Raw genomic sequence first — 21,933 nt, 5'->3', positions numbered from 1 at the left:
ATCATCGTGGGATGCATTGCTCGATCATGGAAACGAGCCTTTCGGTAAGTGACCTCCTTCTCACTCATGTACATATACTCATATCTCGTAGACATTTCCTTCCCGTCCGTTCGTGGTGTTCACCCATCCCTCACGCTAAAGGCCACGGTTCTACATGATTGCGACAATCAGGACAGCGCACTGCTTGACGTGAGTGACATCAGCCGCTGTGTTGTTGGTTTTTATTGACGGGACACCTGCTGTAGTCCATCGTTGAATGTCAGGTTGCTCAAGACACAGATGCGGGCCATGAACGATTTGCCACATATGTGGCAAGCAAAACGGTCTCTCACCTGAACGATGCTGTAAAGCATTTTCAGTTGGTTCTGGACCAATGTCCGGCCGGCCATCCTGATCAGGCAGCGGCTCTCACCAACCTCGCGTGGGCCCGCCTTGAGGGCTACATTCGACACGTTTTTCGAGATATCGACTCTATCGCTTCTCTCTTCCGCATAGCCCTTGAATTGCGTCCGCAGGGCCACCCTGATAATCCATTATCCATCTATCACCTTCTTAAAGCGTTGATCTGGAGCTACGACAAGAAGAACTTCACCCCCATCATCCAGGAATGCGCACAACTGTCCTGCAAGCTATTGCCCCTCTGTCCAGAGGGCACCTACCTTCATAGCATTGCGGCAGGGGCAAATGGCGTCGATTACGTGATCTGCGAATGCAACAATCTCCCAAAAGATGCATCTGATGAAGGCATCCACCTTCGACGAGTCATACTCGAGCTTTGTCCTCTGGGCAACGCATACCGTCCAAAAGCACTGAACAAGCTTGCGCAGGTAGTTGAAGCACGCTTTCAGCAGCGCGGCACCATTGATGATCTAGCAGAGAGCATACAACATAAGCGTGAAGCCCTTTCTCTGTGCCCTGAGGGACATTCTGAACGCGAGACCTACCTAAATAACTTGGCGTACTCACTGTGGTTCCGCTTTGATCACCAAGGCAACTCAGATGACGTCAATGAGGCCATCTCTTTGTTCGAAGAAGCGCTGCGCCTGCGCCCTGTTGGGCACGAATATCGTAATACCTCACTGGACAACCTAGGATCTGCCCTCCGCACTCGTTTCAATCAATGCAGTGATGTTAACGATATCATCAGATCCATCAGCCTCCAGCGCGAGGCACTGACGTTGCGCCCGCCCGGAAATCCATATCGTGATTCCACGCTTAACAACCTTGCCCTCGCGCTCAAAATCAGACACGTCAAACTGGATGCCAGTGGGGATCTCGACGAGGCCATCAACCTCCACCGGGATTCACTTCAGTTAATGCCGCATGGCCACCCACGTCGCCATCAAGCTCTTTACAATTTGAGCTCGGCGCTCCATTCTCGTTTCACGCAAACTCGGAAGAATGAAGACATCGAGGAGGCCATTCGACTCTGCCAAGAGTCGTTGGAGGCTTTGCCTTCACTGCACCCAGATAGATATTTCAGCTACATGTGGTTGCAGGAAGCCCATTTGTCTCGTTTCAGGGTGCAACGCAACTCTACTGATTTGTCACTTGCTGTAGAGAACTTCAGACTGGCATCACAGCATCCCACTCAAGGTTTCCCAGAACGCATCAAAGAGGCAATCAATTGGACTTTTGCAGCGGAGAGCCACAGTCACTCCTCCGCACTAGAAGCCTACAAAACATTTTTCGAACTTCTTGACAGACACTTGGCAACACGGTATTCGATTGTTGCACGGCGCGAAGCTGCTTCTGCTTTTCGTCCTGCCAGAACATTTCCTGTGGATGCGGCATCATGTGCCATGCGCCTTGATAATCTACGAGACGCAATTGAACTTGTTGAGCAGGGTCGCGGCCAGCAATGGTCGTTGGCCTCTCGCCTGAGAAGTCCACTTGAAGACCTCGAGTCGACAAATGTCAACCTTGCTCACAAGTTCTCGGAGCTTAGCAAGCGTCTTTCTGATGCTCAAAGTTCCGCAGTCAACACAGACCGTGTTGCTGCTGATCGAGCAGCGATACATTACAGGAGACTTCAGAAGCGGTGGGGAGCGGTGGTAGCTGAGATTCGTAATCTTGAAGGTTTCTCGCGGTTCCTGCTTCCACCCTCGTATGATGACTTGCAAGCGTCAGCACGTCATGGCCCAGTCATCATCCTCATTGCGAGTCAATACTCGTGCAGCGCCATCATTGTCCCGACGTCAGGAGAACCCCACCACGTTCGCTTCTTGTACATGACTCTCACACATCTAGAGAAGCTCAAGAATGACTTTGCAAGAGAGATACGACTTGCATCTTCTATGCGCCCAGAGGAGACGAGGAAGGAATTGCAAGTCCTCTTGCGGGTAGTATGGGACGAGATCATGCTGCCCATCGTCATCGTCCTCCAACGTGATCTCAGAGTAAAGAGTGGCTCCCGAATCTGGCTGTGTCCGACTGCAACATTCACTTCCATTCCTCTCCATGCAGCTCACCCCTTTCGAACGAAGGCAGATGGACGGCGTGAACTATGCCTGGAGGACGTCTACATCTGTTCTTACACGCCGACACTTTCAGCTCTGATCAGATCTAGGCAGATGATGAAGAAACGTGCGACTCCGTCTTTCGTTGCAATAGGACAAAGTTTACCGGGTGCGGGGCAAGGCGAGGCGCTCTTGGCTGTTGACAGCGAGCTTGAGCTCGTCCGCAAGCTCGTCCCCACGACGGTCGACCCCACCACACTCTCCGGTAACGACGCCACGCGAGCAGGTGCATTAGATGCTTTGCAACGCAACACCTGGGTGCACCTAGCTTGTCATGGGAAGCAGGACCGCGAGCAGCCTTACCATTCACGTTTCGCCATGAGAGACAAACCTCTGACGCTGCTCGACATCATGGAGAAAGACATCCCTCACGCTGAGTTTGCATTCTTGTCAGCGTGTCATACCGCTGTTGGCGATGAGAAGACACCCGACGAAGCCATCCACCTCGCAGCTGCACTCCAGTTTTCAGGGTTTAAGAGCGTCATTGGCACGCTATGGGTGGTCGACGACGCTGTCGCGAAGCATGTTGTCGAAGCTTTCTACAAGAACATGGTTAAGGATTTGCGAGATGGTGATGTCATGGACTGTAAGAAGGCGGCCTGGGCACTCAACCGTGCTACAAATACCGTGAAGACGAAAGTTCCGCTCGAGCAGAGGATGGTTTTCGTTCATATTGGTGTGTAGTTCAGGTTCCATGTTATGTTATATTGCTTTCGTATGGTATAGGTTTTCGAGTTGTTAATTTCCGACCCTATTTTATCCCGGACACCGTAGCACCTACCAGTCAGTTGTCATGTTTATCCGGTACTGTTGTTTCGCATTCCCTCCCATGATATCATTTACTCAAGTTGTCGATCTCGTACTCTCTTTCATCCCGATGTTGTCACTGCTAGCACCTGTCACGTTGCAAGATAATTCTCATTCTGTTGTTTCAATACCACTTGTGTCTTTCATTCAATGCTCGCGTGTTTATAAACACGAGAGTATGTTCTTCTGGAACCAGCGCACCGAGTGGAGGACTGCATGTTGAAATAGCCGCATCCAGCCATATATACATCCTTGAACGACTCACCATTATTCCCACGAATAAACACGTCCCCGCATCGATGTGTGACTATACACATAAGTTAAGTAAGCTTGGCTCTAGCAAGGAAAGGGAAAGGATACCTCGATAATCGACGCCTGATGTAAGACGCAGGATGACCTTTTTCCCGACTACGCCTTTTAAGAAATCAGTTGGTGTGCCTGTTGGTGCTGATAGAGGTGGTGGGGGTGAGTATACGTCGATGTCTGGCGGTGAGGGCGTTGACTCGTAAAGTCAAGTCCGATTTGGACTTGTTTGGTTTTCGCGGGACAGTAACACCTCCTGATCCTAACAGCACCAAACACGCACAGAACGTCCAGAATTTCAAGGAGCCAAGAAGTTCAGAACGCATGTGATCAGCACTGGTGTTATAGATTTTTCGTGCCAGTAACATAGCGCTTCCTTTGCAAGGGAGCATTACAATGACGTTCCAGGTCTTCTCTACAACTGAATATTGTTCATTCACGTTAGAGAACATCTGTGGTCGTATAATCTTCTGAGTATATATGACAGCCAATGAGGCCAGTTCAGCCTCTCCCGACCCAGAGGAGAGATTCATCAGCAAGATATCCTTCCATGGAGAACGTAACCCCCTCCTTTGTAAGCATCTCCATCTTTCTATTGCACTGCAACCCAGTATTCTTCCGTCCACCCCTTGCGTTCGTGCCAGTGCCCCACTCACCAAAGAATCCACCAATGTACAGATTTGATGCAATGATGCGATGGCAAGGCACAAACGGTGCAAATGGGTTGTTTCGAAGCGCAGAACCAACTATTAAATGAGGTTGAGAGGAGATGAAGAGATTACGTTTTAGACGCGCACCTGATCGCGGCGAACCTTGCCCAAGAGCGATGCAGATATCCTTGTACGTCGTGACACGACCGCAAGGGATTGTTCTAGTGAAATCGTATACTGCCCACTGATGCGGAGTGACGCGCTGGGAGAATCATGGAGTAAGAAATGATGGGGAGTGTCAATTGCATGTTGCTTGCCTTGCCGTCGTGCGTCTTGAAGGTGTTGCGGCCTTCTTCACTCAAGGGGTAATACATCTCGCCTGTAAAGACAGTTTCATGAGAGCTGTTTGACGTGGGCTATGGAGTCGAATGTCATCTGCGCTTACAGTCTGCCAGGTCCTGCATTTCTTCCACGACTGGTATGGAAGCCCTTGCGATTGTTTTCTTACGTTCGTCGATGGCGGATTTCGTTGAGCGCGACTGTGTCCTGATGGCAGGCATTATTCAACAAAGAATAAAACAAACTGTGCTATTGAGACGTGCTAGACACCGAGGTGATATAAGAACGAGCGCTCGAGCTCTCGTGACAGGGGCAAACGCAATAGTCTCACGCGTGACTTTAATTCAGGGCCGGCTAGATGGTGGCACTCGGCGAAGTCCAACGAAATGTTATGGTACTATGTAAAAAAGCAAGTATTTATCTAGGGAGCGTCTCTAAACCCCATCAGGTACTGCATAATCTGGAAGGCGGCCTGAAATTATGTCTCTGCATTAAACGGCATCTGCATGACAAGTAAGGTTGACTTACTACTGGCGCAAACTGCGGAAGCCTAGTACATAAAACGTTAGAAACAAGACCCTGTGTATTACAGTGAACTCACATGTGTCCACTCAAGGCTACTTCGTAATAAGTGAGTCCCCGCTCTGAGTGCATTGTCCCATAGGCACCCACACCATCGACAATGAAGCTGTCGTTAGCGATAGGCGTCTGAAATCCTTGCAAACCATTCCCTTAGAATATAATTAGTGATTAGTAGCGTACGTCAAACACCACCAGTCACGCACAGGTCATGCTACAAACAATTCCCATCGATTAAAGTGATACAGTCATGATTAAAAACGCACTTACTTTTGAATGGCAATTCTGGTTCTAAATCATCAAACCATGCGTCAGAACATACGAAGATTAATGATCGAAAATAAAGTCATACCCATCAGCAATGAGAACGAAGTCGGCGAGACCGTGCACAATGACGGTCCGCTGGCTCTTCTCGATAACACTCGGCAACACAGTGAGGGCAGGAGGCAAGCTACTGTCTTCGTTGAGGAAGACATTGGTATTGGTGCATTCCAACCACTCGGTGTCCACGGGCGCGTGGATAGCCTCCTTTACATCTGTTCGGTTGAAGTAGATCGGAGACTCTTGACTTCTAGATGTGCGTCAGCTGGGTTACATTGAGTCAATTATTGAATGGCCTACAAAAAACCTAGGACATCCCACAAAATTGGATACTTGCGTGGAGAAGAAGTTAATATGGTATTCATTAAAATCCTCTTTGACTTACAGTGTCCCAAACGCGATAGATATTGAAGGCGGGGTTGATGATCAGCGCGTTACTGAAAATGTCGTCCCAGATATCACAGCCTTCAGAAACAGAGTCTCCTGGTAGGGGAAGAAGACCTGCTGGAGGGTATATAACATACTTATCCATGTAGCCAGTATAATTGCACGTTGCAGCCTTCTCCTCAAGGTAGTTCATGAAGGTCTGACTGGATCCTATCGGTGAGTAACCTGTAAACTAGGTTCGAGTGAAATGAACAGACCTAAAAGAGAAGAGAGTAGCGTGTTTTTTCACGAAGTCCACTGCAGGGATCTGCTGTTGCACCACCCACCACGAGATATAGGCTGAGCGACATGTATAAGCGCTTGACAAAACAACTCAAAATGGTATTTACGATCATTGATCCATATCCCTTGCAACGAGAGGTCTAACTGAGTTGGGTTCTCATATATATAGTTCGCGATATCTTCATTGGTCTTGGAGTTATGTTCAACGAAAATGACTGCTGACTCACAAGGCACGTATGTTCCAGCGTACTGGATACAATTAGTATGATGCATGAACATCTCTGAGAGAGAATCTTACACTTTCACCCGCTAAATACAGCTTTTTGCCTTTGAGTTCAGAAAAGATATCAAGGAACTGCTGCATGAAGCCGACGAGTTGAGTAGCGACATCGTCCTCGTTTTGTGCGTTTGGGATGCCTTGAGAAAATCCGGTACCAACAGGTTGCTCCACCCAAAGGACGGAGGAGAGGTTGGTCCAGCTCTGTTGATTCACCGTTGGTTTAGCCTGACCCCAAGACCAACTGAAAGGCTTTAAACGTCTCGGTTATGAATGAGTCTTGCCGTCAGCAAAGAGGCTTACGCCGTTCTCTTGCAGCAAACCTTCCAGGGAGGAGCAGCCAGGGCCACCATTCGTCCTTCATCAGGTAGAATATATCAGGTCAGTAGGGAAGAACACACTGCGTCTGACGACATACCAAAAAATTAAATCATCAAGACTCCCTTGGGGACCAGGAGGGAAAAACCAAAAAAATAGCTGATGTCCTTGATATCAGCACTTGAAAGACGTGCATAGACTACTCATGCGAATACCTGACGCGTCTCATTAGGACTATTGCTGATGGGTAGAAGACCTGCCCAGCTAGGACCGACATCGAAGTCAACAAGTGGAAGAGATCTGCCATCGATGTAAAATTCTGGAAGAACATGGATCAGACGTATTACATATTTACTTGTAGCATTTCAGTCACCTGAGGCCTTGGGATTCGTGAATGTGATATTCTGAACACCATTGCTCTTTACGTTCTGAGGGCCACTAGTCTGCCAACGTTTTGCTGCATCGAGTTGGCGTTCGCGTATCTCGTGCTTGGTTATTCTACGAGCGCTGGCAGCGGTAAGTGCGAGCAAAGCCACAAACGCAGCGAGAAGACGCATCATCCTAGAACAAGCCAACAAGTTAAATTTATGAAGGAAAAATAGTGAGTCGGACGTCGTATTTAGGATGAGTATTTCTGTGGTGACAGAAGGAAACATTCAAAGAGATCGAATGCACATGAGGTGGGTCGCCATAGCATCATGTGTTCTTCGTGCAGCCCTACGTGGGCATGATTAAATTGGGCCGTAGTTGAACGTTGAACCGTAATTAACCCGCATGCGCGTTGCAGCAGAACTGCCGAGTTCTACTACCGCCCGGTTTAGCTGATTTGGTTGCGCCTCGCAGATTGCAGAACTTCATTCCAAGGGCAGAAATCGGCGGAACCCTAGACTCAGCAGAGAAACAAGTCATTCAATGATGAATTAGTATTCAATTGAAATCATTCGACTGTTACTTACGTGCCTGCTCTACAGTACATCCACGTGACTTTGATTCAGGGCTGGTAAGATGGTGCAACTCAAGTCTGCCCGCGACATCTACTTTCTACATGTAAGGACGGAGCGTTTGATCAAGCGACTTTTCCGAGATACAAACAATGGCGAGCTTCTACCTTGACGCTGGGACGGAACTGGAGGGACGGGATTGACATGTGTGCCTCTGTGTCGGAAATCTCCAGGCGTGCCCTTTGGGTACTGGAGTACAAGACTGCATTGCATCCAGGGGGCGCGACTTATTTTGACGCGCTTGCAGGCACGAGTCCATCATGCGTGTTGTCGCCATATGCGCGCTCCACCCGAACGCTCCACTTTGGCTCAGGCATGTACTCCACCTCCGAGTCAGCTCCTTTGTGTTCGTTCCCGCTGCAACTTCGGCTGATCGAGCGTTAGGGCAGTTATATCTTTCACTCCCATCCGCATTTTTCGTCGTTATGGCGTCATCTTGCTCTTTTCACGGTATCGTTGGTATTCGGAATGCGACTCCCTACGCACGTGTTCGTCGACGAATTCAATGTCATTGTTCTCGAAGCACTACCAGGAGTCTATGGTGAGTTTATTCTCATGCCTGTTCGCAGACTCTGATTCGAAAATATTACTCCAGTTCAGACGTATTAAAAGAAGCTGATCAAACGTCAGCGATGCGCGTGAATAGACTCCCGATTACCTCGCCATGCTCACCCATCCAAACACACCTCCGCACCGCCTAGACCTCGAAGTGAACGCAACATGCGCAGTGCAACGAAATATGTCAATAGAGAAGGGGTTAGTACGAAATGCGCGCGTGCGCATCCCTGCTCTCCATCAACGGTAAACAATTTCCATTACAGCCTGCATATGCGACGACGTTCAACGGCTGCCAAGGGCTGACTCTTTGACGCGCTATACTCGACCTTCATACAGATGCATTTGCACACAGTCAACTATACACAGCGCTGTTCAGGGTGCGAAATCGTCGCGACATTTGGGCGTCGTTTTCACGCACAAGTGAAGAAAGAGAGACGGGCAACGTAGTTTACTCTTCATTGCTGCTGTAAACGAATCCGACAGGATAACAATACACGATACGACTGAGCCGTCCGCAGGCGAGCGGATTGCTTGTTTATAGTATGGACGGAAAGAAGTATCTATCTAGGGTGTGTCCCTAAAGCCCATCAGGTACTGCATAATCTGGAAGGCGGCCTGAAATCATTTGTTTCTGCGTTAGACTGCACCTGCACATCAGCATTGTCAACTTACTACTGGCGCAAACTGTGGAATCCTACAGAAGACGATTAGAAACGAGACCCTACGTATTGCAGTGAGCTCACATGTGTCCACTCAACGCTACTTCGTAATAAGTAAGTCCCCGCTCTGAGTGCATCGTCCCATAGGCACCCACGCCATCGACAATGAAGCTGTCGTCAGTGATAGGCGTCTGGAATCCTTGCAAGCCATCCCCTTAGAATACAATGAGTGATTAATAGCGCACACCAAACACTACGAGTCGCGCACAGGTCATGCTACAGATGGTTCATGTCAATTTATAAGTATCACGGTCAATAACGCACTTACTTTTGAATGGCAATTCTGGTTCTAAATCATCAAACCATGCGTCAGAATATACGAAGATTAATGATCGAAAACAAAATCATACCCATTGGCAATGAGGATAAAATCAGCGAGACCGTGCACAATGACGGTCCGCTGGTTCTTCTCGATGACACTCGGTAATACAGTCAGGGCAGGGGGCAAGCTGCTGTCTCCGTTGGGGAAGACGTTAATATTGGAACATTCCGACCACTCGGTGTCAACGGGCGCGTGGATAGCTTCCTTCACATCCATTCGGTTAAAGTAGATCGGAGACTGCATCTGTGGGAATGAACCTCTAGGTTTTCGTCAGCCTAGTTGCATTCAATCGATTGGATAACCTACGGGAAACCTAGGACATCCCATAAAATCGGATACTTGCGTGGAGAATAAGTTATTATAGTACTCATTAAAATCCTCTTCGACTCACAGTGTCCCAGATGCGATAGATATCGAAGGCGGGATTGATAATCAGTGCATTATTGAAAATGTCGTCCCAAACGTCACAGCCCTGTGCAAACTCGATAGAGTCTCCTGGCAGGGGAAGAAGACCTGTTGGAGGGTATGTGACATACTTATCCATGTAACCAGTATAATTGCACGTCACGGCCTTCTCCTCGAGGTGGCTCATGAACGTCTGACTAGATATCCAATTGGTGAGTAACCTGCAAACTAGGTCCGAGTGAGATGAACGGACTTGAAAGAAAAGAGACCAGCGTATTTGTTCACGAAGTCCACTGCAGGGATCTCCTCTTGCACTACGTCCCATGAGATTGAGGCTGAGCTTCACGTATAAGCCCTTGAGAAGACAGAGCAAGTCAAAATGTTGCTTACGATCACTGATCCATATTCCCTGCAACGAGAGGTCTAATAGAGTGGGGTTCTCGTAGATATAGTTTGCGATATCTGCATTGGTCTTTAAGTCGCGTTCAAAGAAAATGACTTTGGACTCACAAGGCACGTATGTTCCAGCGTACTGAATACAGTCAATACGATATTTTACCAGACCCTCCGAGAACTTACACTTTCACCCGTTAGATACAGCTTTTTGCCTTTGAGTTCCGAAAAAACCTCAAGGAACTGCTGCATGAAGCCGACGAGTTGAGTAGCGACATCATCCTCATTCTGTGCATTTGGGATGCCTTGGGAAAATCCGGTACCAACAGGTTGCTCCACCCAAAGGACGGAGGACAGGTTGGTCCAGCTCTGTTGATTCACCGTTGGTTTGGCCTGACCCCAGGCCCAGCTGAAAGGCTTCAAACTTTGTTAAACGAGTCTTGCTGTTTAAAAAGAGGCTTACTCCATTCTCTTGCAGCAAACCTTCGAGAGAGGAGCAGCCAGGGCCACCGTTCGTCCTTCAGGTAGAGTATGTCAGGTCAGCAGCGAGGAGTACATCGCTTCTGGTGGCGCACCAGAAAATCAAATCATCAAGACTCCCTTCAGGGCCAGGAGGGAAAAACCAGAAATAGAGCTGATGTCCTTGATGTAAGCAAAGGACGTGCATAGACTACTCATGTACGCACCTGACGTGTCTCGTTGGGGCTATTGCTAATGGGTAGAAGACCTGCCCAACTAGGACCAACGTCGAAGTCAACAAGAGGAAGGGATCCGCCATCAACGTAAAATTCTGGACGAATATGGATCAGACGTGTTAGATGTTTACTCGTAACACTCCAGTCACCTGAGGCCTTGGGGTTCGTGAATGTGATGTTCTGAACACCACTACGCTTTACGTTCTGAGGGCCACTAGTCTGCCAACGCTTTGCTGCCTCCAGTTGGCGTTCTCGTATCTCGTGCTTGGTTACTATCCTACGACCGCTGGAGGCAACCACTGCGAGCAGAGCTGCAAATACGGCGAGAAGACGCATCACAGGTTCGTCGAGCAAACCAAGAGTCTGTGAGGGGGAGATAGGGAATCGTCTGGTATCGTACATGGGGTTTTTATTTGGGATGGGTATTTCTGTACTGACGGAGCGAACATTTAGATAATTATGTAAACACATGCACCGAGTGATGGCGGCACCATGCGTTTTCTTTGCCGCGCAGCCATACGGTGGCCCATCGGATAAGCAGCTTGGGCCGTACGCGTAATTATCAGCACATGCGTACCTGATTCGTCGTTCCTTTACTCACGGTACTTGCTGGATGTTCGAGTTGTTGGCCACGGTAACTTGAGATGTTGGTCAACTCATGCATGAGTTGCTATGCTGAGCCTGCTAATGCTCAGAGGCACTGCTCGCTGTTCGTTTTTCGAAAATTTCAAGAGTTGCAGACGGGTGTGAAAGTATCGTCGGTGTCCCTGGATCGTCTGGCTGTCAAGGTGAAGGCGCATGCACAGGTTTGATGTACACCTCCTGACCTACCGGTCATCATGCATCATGCATCATGACTCATACTAGTAGTATCACCTGCTCAAGATCCGCCTCCATGGGTGTAACCGAATGGCTCTCAGATTCGCTCCCATTGTTTTGAAGGGCGAGAAATTTGTCTAACTCTACTGTTAGAACAGCAATCGAGGCAATGCGCAAATCGGAGCAAGGGAGAGTGAAACAGACGGGATCCATTTGGCTTCGAGAAGCATCTCAGTTGCAGACCGATAGTCATGCCTTCATAAACCACTCGCCGAGGTTCCATAATCGCGTTGTGTTGTCATATGATGCGCTTGCGGTGATGCAGCCATTCGGGGATATGCAAGACTTGTACCCTTTCAGCAGTACGGTCTGTTGCCAGGTTGTAGTAGAAATTGGTGGGTCTCCGCCAACCGTAGTACTATTCCATGTTCTAAGCCCGGCGATAACTTATAAGGGTTTTTCCATCCGAGCCGGACTGTACGTGGTCCAATACACGTGTCCTTTACATGGTCAGACTCGCTGCAGGTCGTACCCCAAATTTTGACTGGGTGTTTGCTATTCATATTCATCAATCGAGAGCTCGTCTCCACTAGTCGCGTCTGGCAAGTAGATGACTGAATTGTGCCCTGTCTTGTTTGGATCGAGCATTGTCTCTCCTCTCTCCACGTTCCACTGCCTTGCAGTCCCATCGAAGGATCCGCTTAGGACTCGCCGACTATCTCCCTCCCAATAAATAGACCACACTCCATTTGCATGACCCGTCTATTTCGCAATCAATTAGCCTATGTCGGTGTTCCACCTTCCGACACTGCGTCCGCTGCTCACTCCATGTCATAGTACGTTCCTATTCAGTTCAATGCCCTCGTTCGACAAAAACTCATCTCCCTTCGTGTAGTTTAAATTCTAACTTATCTTAGCGTCCACTGTTCACACCGCTCAAATCACAAACCTGCGGTCGCCATCACGCTCTGGCTTCTACTCATTCACCCCTTCGACATCAACCACATCACTGAAACTGGTATGACTAGTTATATCACCCTTTCAACCAATTTTATCTAAGTCCCGCCGAGACATACTAGCATCAATGGTCTGTCAATCCCCTGTGATCGGACCACTGACTCAAATGTTGCACAGTTCCATCATTCATACTGTTATGAGCCGCTCTTCAGCCTATAACGGTTTGGCAGGGTAACTGAGTTCAGTCCCATGTTCGAGTATGTAAGAACATTGAGAACTGAATTCCCCTCGGACCGAGCAAAGCTAAGCAGTTCGATTCTCCGTTCATTCCTATTGTCCGCCACTGTCACCGAAGCTCGCAGCCTTCTTACCCTGCAACCCTGCTCCATTCCTAACTTTGATAACGCAATTCTTCCTATTCTGAAACAGTCCAGCTCCCAGATCTCAAAGCAAATGAAGTACGTGTCGGCAGAGTGGGTCAAGACCTCGATCGCCGCTTATCAAGTATATTCTGAATGGCTTGTTGCTCGTCATCCGACTTCTTTGCACCCCGGTGATGCTCACATGTAGTTGTACAATTGCACTACCTCTACTCGTTCATTAACACTAATACTTTCTCGACAAGTCTCGGTCCAGAAAGTCCACGCTTCCCTCGGATTTCTAAGTTGGACTGTCTACAGAACTTAGCTTCGGCAGTATGGCTCTCCGGGAGCGATCCCATAGGAAGTCCGACTTGATGACCCAAACTTGATTGAATGGCCAGCCCTTGATTCCATAACTGTATCTCACGGTCGAACTCCTAGTATCGAACAACACAAAGTATCTGCTGAAGGAACCGTTACTATCCGAGGATCAGCGATGCATGGTAGATGCCGACGTGTGTCCATCCACTACATCTCGGACAAGTACAGGATGGTCTCGAAACAGGTCTCATGGCTGTGTGGGTATCTAGGACTGTGATGAGCTTTTCGAAGTATGTGACCAATGTAGAAGGTATTCTGTGGCGAGGGTGCTTCGATTGCATATCCAGCTGTAGAGCGTGAACGGTCTGTATAATATTAAGTTATATATCCTGTGTGTCAATAAAATTGTTGATCATGCGTTGTTGGGCTGTCATGAAGTGACGAGGCCCCGAGGGTCATTGAATGACCGTACCTGGCTGTACACACGGTTTGAACGGTGATTGCTCGTAGAAGTGATGCCATTCCAGAGAATTGAAAAATTTCGGATGAATAACGTGTGGGGACAGCCGGCGGTAGACTCTAAACTCTGATCTCATAAATTGATTGTTGTAAAGGATGTTCGATTCTAAAATGCTGTTGTCATTGCTCGGGCCCCACACCGAGTCGTTTGGGATCCGAGTAACGCTGAATTCCCTCAACGGCCACTAAGCGTTAACCTGGACTCGTGGCTAAACCTCACGGCGCGTAGCGCTAACACCACTCGCAGCCTGTAGATGAGACATCACTTCCAGACACCACTTCCAGTCTCCAATATCACCGTGGTAGCGGCCACAGACATTTTAGAATTGAGTATCCCTGTAAGTAGGTGTCGGGGACTGACAGGGGTAACTGGCGTGGCCGAGCGCCGTTACGGTACAATTTGTAGTGTCGCTGAGTATCGCTGAGCCAGCCCATTTTAGTCTGGGGCCAGGCGGCCGGTGTACTGATGTCATATCAGACTGTCAATTTAATTACGGGGAACGTTACTTTGCGTTTCATTTGCGCCATCGTCATGTTTTCTGCTACTTTTGGATTACGCTCGTTTTGTAATGAGTACTAGTCAGTGCTAGTCAATGGAATGTAACGAGAGTTCACGTTCGTTTTTCTTTTTTTGCTTCAGAATATAGCCCTTTGGGGACATTGGTCCTATGTTGAACATTTAACTCGTCATAAACTCTCTTTCGTTTGGTTTTTGCCGACTGAATTTTATCGGATGGATGAGACGGACTCGTACTTCATTTTTCTTTATCGGGGGATATCCTACCAGTCCACGGAGGGCCGCACAAGACACCATTTTATTTCATAATCACAGGTAGTTCCCATGATACACGCGTCGAAACTCCATGTGAGTTGTGCTGCTTGAACGTTCTAATGTACACTTCGCATTGCATGACGGTGAGAGAGTCGAAGACACGTTTTTCACCAGTGCGTAATTATACAATAACATGCGGTAAATTCTGATTAAAATTCAGGGGAACGAATGTCCTTCAACTTCAGAGGTAACTTGCTGTACAATTGAGAACCTAGCAACCCCGCCGTTAACCAGTCTGATTGCAGTAGTAATAGTCCTCCTATTGCTAACTCAGATCGACTGCGCCGTTGAATTAAACCATGTCACTTACCATGGAGGTGACGATGTAGCAGCAAGCTGCTAGGTAGCCACTTGGACAAGGCACTGAGTAGCTTTGGCATTGCTCGTCGTTGACACTACCCGGTTCAGATAAATCCTTTACAATGCATGTAAGCGCAAATGTATCTCGCCGTTTATTGATGCTAGAGTCTCACCTTTTCGCAACAGCGAGCTGTGCCATCACCACAGTTGGTCGAATTGGTCGAAGCCTTGACACTGGCTTGCGAAATGAGAAGAAAGATGGTGAAAAATATGAAAGCGCGAACGAACATGTTGACTAGTCCACTGAAGCTTCAAATGAGTGCGGCACTATTTAAGCAAACGCGGTCGGGAGTTTATCACCTGAATGTGTGCATTTTACTCTGGAACTGAAACTGGATTAGCCAGCCTCGTTGAAGTGTAAGTTTGAAGCAGTCGTTCATACTTCATGTCACCATAGGCTTCCATGTGGAAATGATCGCCACCCTAGCTCGACGACAAGGCTTTCCGATTGGTACTCAGATATAGTCTAGGCTAGAAGGCGTCCTCCGATAATCAGGCTGCGGCCTGTTTCGTATAACGTTGGTATCCCTAAAATTACGAAAGAGACATCCCGATCTAGAACACTAGTGGCACGAACCACGAGAAAGTTTTATCGTCAGAGCGATATCGGAGTATGAGGGGATCGAGAGATATGGGTGACTGTTGATAGATGCAGAACGATTGAGTGCAAGTGCAACTTGAGGGAGTTCGATGGACTCGTCCAGATCAGACGGGATGCCATGTTGCCACTCAAACCTAGGATGAAGAATGCTAGGAAGGTTGTCAATCAATCCAAATAGCCAAGGGGATGGAACACAAGGGCAGCTCGAACGAACTCGATGGCCTCATCCAGGTCAGACACGATGCCCCGCTGCTCGATTCTGGATTGAAGGCAGCTGGGAAGGGTATTGATAGAGAGACTGATAAGAACAGCTAGGGGGTCAAGCGCAAGAGCAGCTCGAGTAAGTTCAATTGCCTCCTCTACGTCAGACAAGAAGCCCTGCTACGCAGATATGACTCGAAGGCTGGCGGGTACTGAAAGAGCGGGGTCGGTAAGAAATGGTTGAAACAAGTGCAGCTTGACAGAGCTCGATGGTCTCATCCAGGTCAGGCAGGTTGCCCCGCTGCCCGAATCTGGTTTTCAGGCTCATAGCAAGGTTCAGAGATCCGAATTGAAAAGAAATACTAAGAGTCTACGAGGATGGCCAGGGGGAAATTCGTGCAACGCCACTCGACATTGTTCTACGTTGTTTGCCATGTGTTTATAAATCTCAACGAGGAATGAGGGATGCCTAGGGATGATCAAGGCGAGTCGGAACGTGCTGAAACGAGAAGAATATAACTGTCCCAGCTCCACAGTAAGTGTCTCGAAAATTGAGTGAGGTCATTGTCACTTACATAGTGCTGCACACAACTGTATATAACCAACACGCAATGAATGAGCAGAAACACTCAAGTTTAGTACTGCCAGATGTTGGAGGGAAATTATTTAGCGGGTTGAGCTTGGAGTCTCGTTGGCACGCGAAAATACATTTCTGATCAAGATTCGTGTAGAAATTTGACGATTCTTTGGGTGAGGTTGACAGTCCAAAGAGATGGCGAAAAACATGTATTCGTTGAGTATCTACTACAGTCGAAGAAGTGAATGAGCAGGGAGTGGCTACTACATTAGGCATGATGCGAAGCCGTCTGCCCACACTAGACGGCCGCGGAGTCAATTTCCAGGTTAGGCTTGGAGGCATCAAATCGCGGAGAACGAGTCCTTTCGAACCCCGCTTGGCAACGCTTAGCAAGCACACTTACTTCGTGGTAAAGTAAACTATCATTGCTTCCTGCTATCCTGAATACAATGCCCTTTGAAAGTGTGCCCACTCTAGTGTTATTATTTTGATGTCTGTGTGCACATTTTGTTAGCAGTTGATCACTAGTATCGTTGTCACAGCAGCGCAAACGCAATGGAAAGCCTCTGAGTCAGAGAAGAAGATATTTGAGGTTAGTCTCATATTGCGATTTGGTATTTATCAAGTTCTTGACCTTGCAGGCCTTAATCTCAACCTAAAATCGGTGGGATATCGTCAGATCCGACTTGGAAATCTGATTCTGAATGTTGCCTTCGTCGATTTTCTTCTGGTCTTGCCAACCCCAGTATCTGGCAGTGCAGGTTATCTTTGCCGGACTACGAGCCCCACAATGCTCAGTTGTCGATTTCGTGATCTTACACTTGCAGGGTTAGTATGTATGGCATCCTCCGGGAGGCTGCTACTGGATTCCCACTGCATTTTGTTTGATACTCACGAGTTCGACACTCATCGAGAGTAGCCGATAGAATACAACGAGATTCCACGTATCCTACGCCGCACTAGACAGAATTTCATTCATATCGTGAGTCCTCGTCCTACTACACGTCGTGACTACTGGTGGAGAGCGTTTCGAGACTTCAAACTGAGTACTGAATGATGATATAGAAGTTCGAGACATTTTCGCATCGGTGGTATATCATGGGTCCAATATAAATTTGTGGTATAATTCGTTCGAAAGCCCAGCTTAACAAATGTCCTTCAGGTACCGTGCTTCAAAACACCTAACAACCCTACTGTTAACCTGACGTAGTCTGGTTGCAGTAATAATAGTCCTATTGCAAAGTGAGATCGACCAAGCTGTTGGATCAAGTTGTGATGCTTACCGTGACGGTGTAGCAACAAGATGCTACATAGCCACTTGTGCAATTCTCTGAGTAACTTTCGCACTCCTCATCATTAACATACCCCGGGTCGGACGAATCCTTTTGCAACACAGGTAAGCACAGGTGTCTTTCTACGCTTATGAATATTTCTCACCTCCTTGCAGCAACGAGCTTCACCGTCACCACAACTAGTCGAATTGGATGAGGTCCTGATAACCGCAGCCATAACATAGGCTTGGGAAAGGAGAAGGAAGACAACAGAAATTGTGAGGATTCGAGCGAACATGTCGATGTGTATCGAGGTCTGAGCGAGTACTTGCTGTTCCAGATGCCACAGCTTTTAAGCTTGTCGGCCAGCGGCGTCGGTGAAGTGAGTTGAAAGTTAAATTTGAATGACTTCATACCTGATGTCACTAAGCGCTCCCCGAGGGCTCCCCGAGGCTGCATGGCGGCGACTCCATGTCGAAAATTATAACTGCGGTCAGCATAGGTGGAGACCGGCTGCTGGTACCCCGTCATCACTCGGATCTTCCTCCATTTCTGCAGTCCCTGACCAAACTAACCAAGCACTACCTGGGTTTCTTGGTCGGACTGTGTCGGGTGGTTGCCGGACCATTTGAACCTACCACTAATGTTATGGTACTGGAGTGCATGTTTACCACTCCGCCATCATTCGGCTGGAGCCATGGCGTACCAGCAGTATGACGTAATAACGTAATGAGAAGACTGGGCTAGTGTAAGTTCATAGGCTTACGACGTCATGTTGAACTTTGGACTTTACTCACGTGAATTTTCGCTTTCTCTGATTTATTATCACTCCACCAACACGTTCTAGATCTTACTGGATTATCTTTTCCCAAAACTTCGATTTCGAATCGCCGCACTCTCGAATTCTCATAATAAAACATCGTCCTGTTTATTTGTGTCCGACCCTTAAGCCATAAAGCACTTGTACCGGCACGTTACATTGGAGTCATTCAAATGGGTCCTCACCTGAGTCTATTTTCGTTATCAAAAGGACAAGCTGCTGAACACGGGCAGGTAGCTTCATAGATGGCTGCAAGTGGATACCAGGGCGGAAAAAATGGGCTTGTGTTGTCATAGTATTGAGTCCTCACCATCGCACAAACATAGCTGGAAGTTGCACGATCTTGCCTTCGTCTTGTCGGCTTGTTCATATGGACAACCCTTAAACTGTTTGACAGATGCCATCGTATTCGAGATATGGCTTCAGAAAAATATTCGCCACCGACTGTCACCAAAGCTCCTAGATGTCCACGTCTAATCTACATCATCAGTGAATTGATGAATCCGTGATATGGTAGCCGTAGGAAATATAAGTCTGCTCCTACTAAATATGCCTATGTACACTGCGAGAGATACATAACTATGGATGCTTGAAAATCCGTTTTGCCATGAGTTCGCAACAAGTCACAAGATCGCGACATTGCACCGTCGCGGTGATCAATTCATAAGTTTTATGTTGATTATTGTGATGCTCAACAATTGCAATATATTGCTTTAAATACCAATCTCATCTGTTCACAGGTTCACTGATGCAGAATGCATCAGCGTTCTTGGACTCGGATTCGTTGGGGACTCGGAATATGCGTCCAGTCATCATTATAATAGTCTACGTCAGTGGAAAGATTTGATTGACGATCTGATACTCACGCCCGTTGTTCATCGACAAAGTAGTGATTCCACTAACACGGCGTGGTTTCCATTATCTCAGATCTCTCTTGTTGGCCTGCAGATTTATGCGCGGAATCGATGAGATTCGCATTGAAACCGTTCTCGCAGACAGACTCACGTCCCAACCCACGTAATCACCAGTGGTGATATTCTGGAGAAACAAACCCCAGGAATGTGGAAAACTTAGCGCCCACTATTGACATCACTTGTCAGCACCAAGGCCGGAACTTCATATCTTGAGTGGGTATGCCCTTGTACTCGTCCCCAACGAGCGACATGTTCCTCTGCATCGAAACATTTAAGTACTTGACGTTTTCAACAACACAATTGGTGATTAACTAGGTCTGTTCGGCATGATGGACGCTGTTTGGGAGGCAAGGGGGAGAATTTAGTCTTCAAACTTGTGGTTGTAACATCCTTTATATTGCACGTTCCTGCACGACTCAATATTCTTCTGTCCCGAACATCACACGTGCCCCTGAATCATGTAAGTAATTCAATGCTGGCGAACCATAATACAATTGAAACTCGCTGTCTCGCGATGAGCCACTATGATGAGATTTGTTGGAGATTTGGTACATACTAACTATTGCAAAAGGAGTTAACATCATTTCTTGTTTTCGTCCGCCAGGAATGTTTGTCGATGGGCTTACTATGTGAGGATCTTTCTATTAAGATTTCTTGACAGTGACTTCCACACTTCGACGGTCGATATGAGGACGTCTCTTTGTAGAATCTGACTAGCGATCGCAAAAGAATTACAGACCATTCCTCAATTCCGCTTTGCGAGAAATGTTTGTCAACGGCAGTGTCATCCATTCTGCTGTCCTAAGTATCGCACGCACCCAAGGAATTAAATGCTGGTGAATTAAACTATGCCACCTTGTGATGAGCCATTGTGACGAGATTCAATATTCCACTTCGGAGCATCCATTGTGAAATAAGCTTCATTCCTTGTTTTCGCTCGCCAGGAATGTCTGTCAACGGCGGTATGTGTATTCTTCTAGAATCAGATCAGTCGATTTCTCAGCCCAGAGACTACCTTACCGTGCCAGTCAATTGCAAAACAAGTCGGATGGTGGATGGTCTCCAGGACGTATTCTCTGTGCACAGTTAGACCAGATGGCATGGAAGATTATGGATTTTCACAACCAACTGCGTCCCGCCCACAACGCATCGTGTGGATCCCTGATTCTTATACGACAACTGTTGTCAGTTTCATTCATCCTGAATACCATTGGGCCTTGTCCCAGGATAGAATCTTGTTAACACCTTTAATTATATGAATAGTTGAAATCGTCAACATGCGCATCCCCTGAGCTGCTATGCTGTCCGGCAATCCACGGCTCCACAGTTGATGCTGTGAAACTAAGTGTTTCAGACACGTCCATGGTGGATTTTACCCATTGACCAGCTCTGCCATCCTGACTACCTATCAGTGACGCAGCACAATTGATGCAGCAGCAGAGCTGGCCGACGCAGTCATCATTATCTCCCCAGCCTCCTGCACCACCAGATGCGTACTCGAGCAGGAGCTGTGCAATAACCTCGTCCAGAAAAGGCGATGCGTAGCCCCCGCAGTCGACAATGCGCTGCTTCAATATGAAGAGGACCATGAGACCGACAAACACGAGGACCGGAAATTATGAGAATGCGGTCGAGCTAGTCTGTCTTTTCGAGTGCGGTAACGAGTTGTTTGGAGGTACCGATGATGAGATCGAGTGAGCCGTGTGTTGTGGACGCAGATTGGAGAGTTGCAATTGATGATTCTGTATTGAACGAGCGATGATTATCGGAGAAAGATGGGAGCAGGAAGAACTTGCCTAGTAACTGGTTCGACAAGACACAGTCTATGTTTGAATTCTTTCTGTATTAGCTCGATGGTTCATTGCAGAGCTCCTGCGACATCATGATTGGCTTTCATGAGTGAGTCTTCGCTGTCATTCACAGGCCAGCCACATCAGAGGAGTACAAATACACGCAGCGTACGAACGTGGCATTCTCGCCCAAGGAGCTTGTGCTTTTCCTGAGAATGGCACGGGACCGCAATAACTCTTCTCGCTGTGACCGACTTTGTGTATCCATTGCATGTTTCGACGCTAGAAATGCTGCTCGAGAGTCTTTTCGCAAGCTAACAGTCAGAGACCGGAGACACCAGATGGTCGAACTGCAACATGCCTGACAAATGAATCACGGAAGATATCCACTCTCCTCAGCTCTCTTCTTGCCCATTCAGTCCTCTGGTCATCAACCAGAACGTCCAGCTCCTACAAGTGGTAGTTTAATTGCGATGTGGAAGGTAACAGACCCCAATCTGCTTGGCCGGGCCTTCAATATTCTCCCTTACGTCCGCCGCACACGCCTGTTGTGTTACCAGAGGACCAGCACATGCTCTTAGACGAGGAATCTGAAACTTAGTGGCGCCGTTCGATGGAGTCGAATAGAGAGAGCTTCAGCATCCAGCGCTGTCGGTATAGGTGGCATGTCTGAAAAGAAAGGTGGGATACTACAAATATAGCTCTGGACCTCCT

The 21,933-nt window shown here is 47.9% G+C and overlaps 11 protein-coding genes across 11 annotated transcripts; 2 read left to right on the top strand and 9 right to left on the bottom strand.

The window, feature by feature from the left end:
* Positions 1-154: 154 nt before the first annotated feature.
* BJ212DRAFT_1446658 (CHAT domain-containing protein) lies at positions 155-3,203 on the top strand (the record flags this gene model as incomplete). Its single annotated transcript, XM_041338288.1, has 3 exons — positions 155-189; positions 317-1,068; positions 1,093-3,203. 3 exons carry the CDS (start codon positions 155-157, stop codon positions 3,201-3,203), a joined length of 2,898 nt encoding a protein of 965 aa, XP_041193949.1.
* On the bottom strand, positions 3,049-3,839 carry BJ212DRAFT_1460742 (uncharacterized protein; the record flags this gene model as incomplete). Its single annotated transcript, XM_041338910.1, has 3 exons — positions 3,049-3,538; positions 3,592-3,633; positions 3,687-3,839. Coding segments are annotated over 3 exons (245 nt in total), but the record flags the coding sequence as incomplete, so codon positions are not given.
* A 59-nt stretch (positions 3,840-3,898) lies between these two features.
* BJ212DRAFT_1350191 (6-O-methylguanine DNA methyltransferase) lies at positions 3,899-5,290 on the bottom strand. Its single transcript, XM_041335495.1, has 6 exons — positions 5,220-5,290; positions 5,147-5,168; positions 4,725-4,911; positions 4,597-4,658; positions 4,427-4,541; positions 3,899-4,375 (listed from the first exon to the last, which is right to left on the bottom strand). Exons 3-6 carry the CDS (start codon positions 4,837-4,839, stop codon positions 4,131-4,133), a joined length of 537 nt encoding a protein of 178 aa, XP_041193947.1. The 5' UTR covers positions 4,840-4,911; positions 5,147-5,168; positions 5,220-5,290; the 3' UTR covers positions 3,899-4,130.
* BJ212DRAFT_1480249 (Alpha/Beta hydrolase protein) lies at positions 5,040-7,342 on the bottom strand (the record flags this gene model as incomplete). Its single annotated transcript, XM_041340050.1, has 15 exons — positions 5,040-5,090; positions 5,147-5,168; positions 5,220-5,349; positions 5,404-5,411; positions 5,468-5,488; positions 5,550-5,768; positions 5,819-5,850; positions 5,904-6,108; positions 6,163-6,244; positions 6,295-6,436; positions 6,486-6,716; positions 6,768-6,822; positions 6,883-6,941; positions 6,998-7,101; positions 7,156-7,342. The coding sequence occupies 15 exons, from the start codon at positions 7,340-7,342 to the stop codon at positions 5,040-5,042; spliced, it is 1,548 nt and encodes a 515-aa protein (XP_041193946.1).
* A 1,093-nt stretch (positions 7,343-8,435) lies between these two features.
* BJ212DRAFT_1270130 (uncharacterized protein) lies at positions 8,436-8,588 on the top strand (the record flags this gene model as incomplete). The annotated part of the gene is made up of 1 exon (XM_041330858.1): positions 8,436-8,588. A coding segment is annotated over one exon (153 nt), but the record flags the coding sequence as incomplete, so codon positions are not given.
* A 194-nt stretch (positions 8,589-8,782) lies between these two features.
* On the bottom strand, positions 8,783-11,576 carry BJ212DRAFT_140857 (Alpha/Beta hydrolase protein). Its single transcript, XM_041337450.1, has 14 exons — positions 11,025-11,576; positions 10,867-10,970; positions 10,756-10,814; positions 10,644-10,698; positions 10,367-10,597; positions 10,298-10,319; positions 10,178-10,249; positions 10,041-10,122; positions 9,774-9,984; positions 9,689-9,720; positions 9,411-9,641; positions 9,329-9,349; positions 9,269-9,276; positions 8,783-9,214 (listed from the first exon to the last, which is right to left on the bottom strand). The coding sequence occupies exons 1-14, from the start codon at positions 11,344-11,346 to the stop codon at positions 9,081-9,083; spliced, it is 1,584 nt and encodes a 527-aa protein (XP_041193944.1). The 5' UTR covers positions 11,347-11,576; the 3' UTR covers positions 8,783-9,080.
* A 196-nt stretch (positions 11,577-11,772) lies between these two features.
* BJ212DRAFT_1350172 (uncharacterized protein) lies at positions 11,773-12,659 on the bottom strand. The gene is made up of 3 exons (XM_041335494.1): positions 12,590-12,659; positions 12,149-12,530; positions 11,773-12,089 (listed from the first exon to the last, which is right to left on the bottom strand). The coding sequence occupies exons 2-3, from the start codon at positions 12,381-12,383 to the stop codon at positions 11,944-11,946; spliced, it is 381 nt and encodes a 126-aa protein (XP_041193943.1). The 5' UTR covers positions 12,384-12,530; positions 12,590-12,659; the 3' UTR covers positions 11,773-11,943.
* A 2,852-nt stretch (positions 12,660-15,511) lies between these two features.
* Positions 15,512-16,175, bottom strand: BJ212DRAFT_1480247 (uncharacterized protein; the record flags this gene model as incomplete). The annotated part of the gene is made up of 4 exons (XM_041340049.1): positions 15,512-15,573; positions 15,623-15,795; positions 15,861-16,005; positions 16,061-16,175. The coding sequence occupies 4 exons, from the start codon at positions 16,173-16,175 to the stop codon at positions 15,512-15,514; spliced, it is 495 nt and encodes a 164-aa protein (XP_041193942.1).
* A 1,254-nt stretch (positions 16,176-17,429) lies between these two features.
* On the bottom strand, positions 17,430-18,054 carry BJ212DRAFT_1350160 (uncharacterized protein). The gene is made up of 3 exons (XM_041335493.1): positions 17,862-18,054; positions 17,708-17,806; positions 17,430-17,656 (listed from the first exon to the last, which is right to left on the bottom strand). Exons 1-3 carry the CDS (start codon positions 17,991-17,993, stop codon positions 17,621-17,623), a joined length of 267 nt encoding a protein of 88 aa, XP_041193941.1. The 5' UTR covers positions 17,994-18,054; the 3' UTR covers positions 17,430-17,620.
* A 1,903-nt stretch (positions 18,055-19,957) lies between these two features.
* On the bottom strand, positions 19,958-20,576 carry BJ212DRAFT_1350150 (uncharacterized protein). The gene is made up of 2 exons (XM_041335492.1): positions 20,555-20,576; positions 19,958-20,503 (listed from the first exon to the last, which is right to left on the bottom strand). The coding sequence occupies exon 2, from the start codon at positions 20,219-20,221 to the stop codon at positions 19,985-19,987; it is 237 nt and encodes a 78-aa protein (XP_041193940.1). The 5' UTR covers positions 20,222-20,503; positions 20,555-20,576; the 3' UTR covers positions 19,958-19,984.
* Positions 20,577-21,474: 898 nt separating this feature from the next.
* Positions 21,475-21,851, bottom strand: BJ212DRAFT_1350137 (uncharacterized protein; the record flags this gene model as incomplete). Its single annotated transcript, XM_041335491.1, has 3 exons — positions 21,475-21,522; positions 21,581-21,669; positions 21,711-21,851. Coding segments are annotated over 3 exons (278 nt in total), but the record flags the coding sequence as incomplete, so codon positions are not given.
* Between the last annotated feature and the right edge of the window lie 82 nt (positions 21,852-21,933).

This window comes from Suillus subaureus (assembly GCF_016647635.1).
Source record: "Suillus subaureus strain MN1 chromosome Unknown BJ212scaffold_13, whole genome shotgun sequence".
Classification (NCBI taxonomy): Eukaryota; Fungi; Basidiomycota; class Agaricomycetes; order Boletales; family Suillaceae; genus Suillus; species Suillus subaureus.
This window is presented reverse-complemented; position numbering and strand designations above follow the sequence as displayed.